Source organism: Vombatus ursinus, unplaced genomic scaffold, assembly GCF_900497805.2.
Source record: "Vombatus ursinus unplaced genomic scaffold, bare-nosed wombat genome assembly UNPS02014789.1, whole genome shotgun sequence".
In the NCBI taxonomy this organism is placed as follows: Eukaryota; Metazoa; Chordata; class Mammalia; order Diprotodontia; family Vombatidae; genus Vombatus; species Vombatus ursinus.
This window is the reverse complement of record NW_020954567.1, coordinates 13,170,566-13,178,367: the sequence shown is the minus strand read 5'-3', so window position 1 is coordinate 13,178,367 and position 7,802 is coordinate 13,170,566. Positions and strand designations below refer to the sequence as shown.

The window sequence follows — 7,802 nt, the reverse complement described above, 5'->3', positions numbered from 1 at the left end:
GAAGGCAGGGAGGGAAAGAGAAAGAGAGGAAGGGAAGGAGAGAGGAAGGGAGGGAAGGATGAAAGAAAGGAGGGAGGAAGAGAGGAAGGAAGGGAGGGAGGAAGCAAAGGAGAGAGGGAAGGGGGAAGGGGAGAAAAGGGGAAGGGGGAAGGGGAGAAAAAGGGAAGGGGGAAGGGAGGGAGAGAGGGAAGGGGGGAGGGAGGGAGGGAGGGATGGGGGGATTGAGAAGAGAGGAAGGAAAGAAGAGATGAAGGGAAGAAAGGAGGTAGGGAGGGAGAGAGAATCAACCAGTTCCTTCTCTACCCCAAATTTCCTTCATCCTTAAAAAAACATCCTCTAACCAACCCTACTTACCCTTCAATTATCCTCCCTTTCTCTTGCAAATTCCCTCCCTTGAAAAAGCTATCTAGACTCACTGGCCCCACTTCCACTCCTCTCACTTCTCAATCTTTGGCAATCAGGCTTCTGACCTGTCACCCAACTGAAACCTCTCTCTTTCAAGTTATCAATGATATCTTAATTGCCAAATATGATGCTCCTTTCTTAGTGCTTATCTTTCTTGATAAATGTGATTCTGCTGCCCACATTCTCCTCCTACATGCCTTTTCCTTTCTAAGTTTTCCTCAGATTACTCTCTTCCAGTTCTCTTCTATCCAACTACTTTCCCAACTCCTTTATCAGATCATCATCCATATCATACCCTGAGAGATGTACACCAGATTCTACACTTGTCGGTCTGTATCTGTGTCTGTCTGTCGGTCCGTCTCTCTTTCTGTATCTCTGTGTGTCTCTCTCTCTATCTCTCTCTCCATGTCTGTCTCTCTCTCTCTGCCTCTCTCTCTCTCTGTCTCTCTCTCTGTCTCTCTGTCTCTGTATCTCTGTCTCTGTCTCTCTCTCTGTATCATCTGCAGACAAATTATACACAAGTCCATAAGAGCGGATGAAGTCATCCAGAGGGAGTGGATAAAGAAAAGAGAGGTTGATACAGCTCCAGAGTACAATTGGGGCAAGAAAGAAATGGCAGTTCACCTGAAGAAAGTGAAAGATGGAACATCCAGACAAGTAGACGGATAGTCAAGAAAGACCAGTATCAAAAAGACAAAGAGAGGGAAAAGTACTCAACAGTGGTCAAAAGAGATGGGGACTGAGAAAAGTACACCATACTTGACAATTGACAGGCCAAAGATTGCTCTTTAGAGACAGCATTCTCAGTTGAGTGACTAAGCTAAGAGTCAAATTGCACAGTGTTGAGAAATGAGTGGAGAGGAAGTGCAAGTATTGAGCATCAACAGCTTTTTCTAGGAGTCTGGCCGAAACCCGGACAAGAGATATAGCATGACAGTTTGAACCCAGCTCAAACCCAAGTAGAATGTAAACTCCTTAAGGGTCAAAACTGTTTTCTTTTTGTCTATATATTCCCAGTGCCCTGGATATGAGTAGACCCTCAATTAGTATTCGTCACATCAAAGTGTTTCCACGATTTTAAGCAGGAACAATTACTTTTGCATCTTTAAGGCCATGACCATTACCAATAACCAATAAATATTTCCTAAGTATTACATTACAGTAATATTTTCACAGAGCAATATCTTGAGCCAAACAATGAAAAACCTTTGGAGAAAATTCACCTTTAGGAGTTTCTTCGTTAAGTGCCAAGAATGTAGGTGTGTTGGGGTTCCACATTCCAGTAATAACATAAGCTCTTCCATCACAGCTCTTTCCCATGGATTCCTATAGACACATAAATATTTAAACAGGTATTATTTAGAGTCTCTTTAGAAAATCAGAATTTGTAATGGCTTTAAAGAAACCAGATACATGAAAATTTTAGATCTGCAAACATGACAAAAAGCCTTTTACTTCAAAAAATTCTTCTCTAGAAAAATATTTGCCATATGAGTCTCTAAATAGCAGATTCCCTGAGGGCACTAAAAATACAAAAGTTTAATTCTGTCAAATTATTAGGAACTCATCTCATGGAACAGGCAAATTACATGAATGAACTGAATCGCAAAAACAGAATTGCAGCAGCAATCACTAGTATCTTGATTAACCTCATTCTGGTTCAAAAAAATTCATATATATCTACTCTCCATACACATATAATCACAATGTGGTTACCTTTTTGGATAATGAATCAACTAATTAGCAAGCTTTTATTGTGTGCCTACTATATGCCCAGGCATCTAGGTGGCACAGTGGATAAATGCCAGGCCTGGAGTCAGGAAGACTCATCTTCCTGAGTTCAAATCTGGCCTCAGGAACCTACTAGCTGCGTGACCCTAGGCAAGTCACTTTACCCTGTTTGTCTCAGTTTCCTCATCTGTAAAATGAGCTGGAAAAGGAAACAGAAAACCACTCCAGTACCTTTTCCAAGAAAACCCCATGCTATTGGCATGCTGGCAGAGTCAGATATGAATGAAACAACTGAACAACAACAACTATATGCCAGGTACTAAAGACAGACACGAGGTTAAAAATGAAAAAATTCCTGACCTAAAGAAGTTTAAATGGAAGAAACAATGCAAAGACCCAGCTAATAGAAAGAAAACAAACAAAAGGGGGCTAAAGAAAGCTAGAAGGCTCCTGGATAGAGCACTGGGCCTGGAGTCAGAAAGACTTGAATTCAAATCCAGACTCATATATTTACTAGCTATGTGACCCTGGGCAAGTCACTTAAGCTCTGTTTGCTTTAATCCACCAGAGAAAGAAATGGTGAACTTCCCCAGTATCTTTGCCAAGAAAACTCCTGGGACAACATGGTCCACAGGGTCACAAAAAGTCAGACACAGCTGACCAAAAGAACAACAACAAAAGGTTATCAGCAGTGAAATTGATGTTAGCCTTTTCCCCCAGCAATGAATTTCTTTTTAAAATATTGATATTACTCTACATTAGAACACCATCATATCATTAAAGGCAGCCATTTTTTTTTCAGTGTTAGCCAAATCTGGATCATCTTAAAATCAGTCCTCTACATAATGGATCATCTGTATACCTCACCTACCACTGAAAGCCCTTCATGATCCGGCCACTGTCTGGCCCACCTTTCCAACCTTATGAGGCTTGATTCCTCTTCTCACCATTTAACACCCAGTCAAAATGGCCTTCTTGCAGCTTTCGTTCCTTGAAGCTTATGAAGTGAGCTCCCACGTGATACACTCTTTCATTGCTATGCCTTGGCACTGGCCGTTCTCCAGACCTAGAAGGCCATTGCCTCCCATCGCCAACTCCTGGAATCCCTTGTTTCCTTCAAGACTTACATCATGTTTCCCCTTCTACAAGGATCTACCTGGGATCTGCCCAGCTCCAACAGCTCTGCCTCCAAAAATTACCTTGCATTTATTTTGTGTTTTCTTGTTGTTCAGTCATTTCCCAGTCGTATCTGACTCTTTGTGACCCCTTTCGGGGTATTCTTGGCAAAGATACTCTTCTCCAGTTCATTTTACAGATGAGGAAACTGAGACAAATAGGGTTAAGTGACTCGCCCAGGATCACACAGTTAGTGAGTGTCTGAGGAAAGATCTGAACTCAGGAAGATGAGTCTTCCTGACTCTAGGCCCAGTGTTCTATCCACTGCACCACCTAATGGTATGTATTCTATATACACTTATTTATGCATTCGTTGTCTCCTCTGATAAAATGTAAGCTCCTGGAGGCCAGGAACTATGTCCTTTTTATCTCTGCATTGCTGGCATAGGGCATGGTGACTGGAATTATAGCAGCAATATGTACATTGTTTCGTCCTACACAACACAACCTGATGAACTGAGTTCAGAAATAATTATTCAATTATATTCCAAGTTTTAGCAAACAGAAGGACAATAGCAGCACATTACTAAAGGGAGGTTTGCAAGTTTCCCATAGCATTTTACAGATAACATAATTATCATGTTTTGTTTAGATTTATATGTGTGCATGTACAGTACCCTCTTTTCTAGGCTATAAATTCCAAGAGGGAAGACATCATATCTTATTTAGTATTCTATCTTCTCTAGCACCAAACACAATGCTCCAAAAATAGAAAATACTTAACATATGGTGTTAAATAACATGTTGGTTTAAACATGATTTCTTCCAAACTTTCCCAGCAGTTAAATGGTGTTAAATTTAATTTTTGCCCTTATTCCAGGAGCACAAATACTAAAATTGGAAAAACACCAAGATTAACATGGGCCTTGCCCCAGGATAACACATAAATTCAGGAAGAATTTTATTCTTTTTTAATATACAGATTTAATGCCATTCCAAATATCAAGGGGATTCTTTTTAGAACTAGACAAAATAACATCAAAACTCATATGGCAGAATCAAAAGGTCAAGAACATCAAAGAGGACAAGGAAAATACACAGGCACAGAAGCAGCCTGGCATTACCAAATCTCAAATTATACTCTAAAATGCTCCATAATCAAAGCTGTTTGGGACAGGTTTTTAAAAATAGCAAAATTGAACAATGAAATTGATTAGGTAAACAAGACCCAAAAGCAGTTGAAGACAGCATCCCAGTATTCAACAAACCCCAGGACAGCAACCACTAGGAGGATATGGACTCCCTTTTTGGGGAGAAGAAAAACTGCTGAGAAAGTTTAGAAGAAAACATGTTCAAATCAACCAAGTTACATTCTATAACCTCTAATGAATGCATGATCTAAATATAAAAGATGACATCATAAACAAATAGAAGAAGAATGGAAGGAGCTACCTTTGACAACTATGGCTTGGGAGAGAATTTTTAACTAAATGAGGGATAGAAATAATCACAAGGATAGATTTTGCCAAAATATGGAACTTCCTCTGTCAATGCAAGCTGGCACTGTCTCTGCACTTTTCAATCCTAAAGAGTTGTGTAGAACACTAAAAAGTTAAGTGACTTGCCCAGGATCACAAAGCCAGAAAGTCTCAGAGATGAGAACTGAAACATAGGTCATCTTCACTCTGAGGCAGGCTCTCCTTCTCATCATGCCATGCTCACTCTCATTTGAGAAGGTAAAACAGACAAGTTAAATGATATAAAACTGAAAAGCTTTTATGTCAATCGATCAATGCAGTTAGAATTAGAAGATGAGTAGTTAACCTATCTCTGAGAAAGGTTTAATGGCAAAAACGTATAAGGAATGGATAGAAATAGATAAAAATAAGAACCATTCCCCAATGGAAAAGTGGGCAAGAAACATAAAGAGGCAGTTTTCAAAAGAAGAATTACAAGTCAGAAATATGATATCAACATTCTAAATCACTAATGATATGAGAAATGCAATTTTTTTAAACTGAAATTTAACCTCTCACCTATCAGATTTGTGAAGATGACAAAAGACAAAAATGGTCAATATTAGATGAGTAGCAATAAAACAGGCATACTAAGGTACCCCTGAGGGACCTGTGAATTGGTCCAACCATTGTAAAAAAACAATTTGGAATTATCAATCAATCAGCATTTGATTAATCACCTGCTATGTTCCGGGCACCGTGCTGCATGCTTGGGGTACAAATAATCAGAATGAAACAAACTCCACTCACAAGGAGCTTTAAAAAATCAGTTAGACGATCAGCCAATAAACATTTATGAATCATCAGCTATGTGCAAGGCATTGTGTTAAAGCACCGGGGATACAAAAAGAGGCAAAAGAAAGTCATTAAATGGTGGAGTCAATGCCTTAGTATTGCCTTAGCAGTATATCACTATTAAACACAGACCCCAAGAAGAACAAAGATAGGAAGAAAGGTCCCATATGTAGAAAGCTATTTACAGCAGCAAATAACTACAAAGAAAGTATGTACCAATCAACTAGTTCAAAACTGCATTAGTGAAGAGAAGACAAAAGTAAGAGATTTTGCAGAGGTAAGAAACGGTAAGCAAACAGAAATAGAGGAAAGAGGTCCTGAGGGAGAGGGAAGAATAAGTATGACTCCAAGGTTATGAATCTGGCATCCTCAAAAGAAAATGAGAAGTTCTGAAGGGATGACGGGTTTAGAAGGTAAGGTATCAAGTTCCATTTCAGCTACAATACGAGTTCCTCTTACCTTTCCATTTTTATTTCATATTATTTCCATTCATACACTTTCTCTTCTAGTCAAATTAGTCTGTTCTCTAGACACAGCATTCTATGTCCTGTCTCTGTGACTCTGAAGAAGTGATCCCCAGTATCAGTGCTTCTTAAACTGTGGGTCTCAACCCCACATGGGGTCATGAAAAATTTGGCAATAGTAAAAGGTTTCTGAAGGTGCAACGACCAAAAATTAATTCAAAATCAAACATGTAATGAATCCAAGGTGCTTCTGGCAGCGCTTGCCCATGGTGCATCACGGGACTTCCCTGCAGCCTTGGTTCTGAACATATGACACGCATACTTTGCACTGAACATGCCGTCACACCATGTAACACCAGTGAATGCTGCTGAAATGTGAAAAGAGGTAGCAAGTGGAAGAAGTTTGAGAAGCCCTGCCCTACATCGAAAACATGATCCTACTTTACCTCTGCCACACAGAATTCTTATACTCCTTTAAAACCTAACTCAGGTGCCACTTCCCTCCCATGGCACCCAGGTGGCACAGTGGACAGAGTGCTATACTTGGAATCAGAAGACATGAACTCAAATCTGGCCTCAGACACATAAGAGCTGTGTAATCTTGAGCAAGTCACTTCACCTCTATGTGCCTCTGTTTCCTCATCTGTAAAATGGGATAATAATCGCTCCTACTTCTAAGGTGGTTGTAAAGATAAAAGTGCAATAATATTTTTAAAGCACTTTGCAAACTTTAAAATGTCATATAAATGTTAGCTATTATTATTACTAAGACACTCCTTTTCCCTTTCACTGTCAATGATTATCACTCTCTCCCTCTTAAAATTGCATGTATAATTTTGATGTATGTGCTTTACATTTCAGTTTCTACATACATGTCATACCCATCCCACCCCCATTGAGATATAAGTTCCTTGAAGACAGGGACCATTTTGTTTTTGTCTTCCTATCCCAATGATAGAGTAAAAACATAAATATTTGTTGAACTGAACTAAATCTGATCCAGTGGATATTTCTTTCTGTGTAATAGAAATTTACTTTAAAATTATTCAATTCTCAATTACTTAAGGTCATGAAAAGATAACATGGATAAAACAGAATAATAAAAATCCACATGGGTAAGCCAGTCATCCCACCAGCCCTCAGATTTGCTCAGTTTCCCTTTACCAGAGGTACTGATGACAACAGCCTCTCTCCACCTCCAAGTACATCCAGCCTTTGAAGGATGATGTACTGCCAAAAACTCCTGAAAAGGCTCAAATAAAGATATACTGAGGCTCTGGGATGAGGCTTTTCAGAGAAATTTGCTATGTCAATCACTGTTTTTGAGGCTTTAAAGGTTTACACTTTAACATCTAGACATCCTAGAATTCTTCATGGTCCAAAAGCACCTTCTCAGAGAATGCCAGTGCCCTAGACAATCAATGTTTGGACATTCGCTAGTGATATAGCATATATATTTACATACACATGCATGCAGAGATGGAAGCTAACAGGCTATACATGGCTAACTTGAGTTTCTGGGTTCAAAATGACTGATGCATTTAGAAAACTCATGGGAAGCTTTTCCTGATTTATTCTAAAGGAAACTGATTCTTAAGAAATTCAGAGGAATACAACAAAATTAAATTAACACATAAGCTATTTTAGAGGAGGAACTTTAGAATACATATAGAATATAAACAGTGGTCAAGAAAATATATTGACTGGGGCAGGTAGGTGGTGCAGTGGATAGAGCACCAGCCCTGGAGTCAGGAGGACCTGAATTCAAATCCGG

At 39.3% G+C, this 7,802-nt stretch overlaps 1 protein-coding gene and 1 non-coding gene across 2 annotated transcripts in view; one reads left to right on the top strand and one right to left on the bottom strand.

Annotated features, from left to right (window-relative positions):
* Positions 1 to 7,802, bottom strand: part of RABGAP1L (RAB GTPase activating protein 1 like) — a 648,400-nt gene that overhangs the window by 538,526 nt on the left and 102,072 nt on the right. Inside the window, exons 8-9 of the mRNA XM_027868366.1 lie at positions 7,193 to 7,271; positions 1,629 to 1,731 (exon numbers count right to left, since the gene is read on the bottom strand). Coding sequence (XP_027724167.1) covers positions 1,629 to 1,731; positions 7,193 to 7,271 — 182 coding nt within the window. The remainder of the gene's footprint in view (positions 1 to 1,628; positions 1,732 to 7,192; positions 7,272 to 7,802) is intronic.
* LOC114047739 lies at positions 4,120 to 4,223 on the top strand. Its single transcript, XR_003569666.1, has one exon. It is a non-coding gene; the product is annotated as a U6 spliceosomal RNA (small nuclear RNA).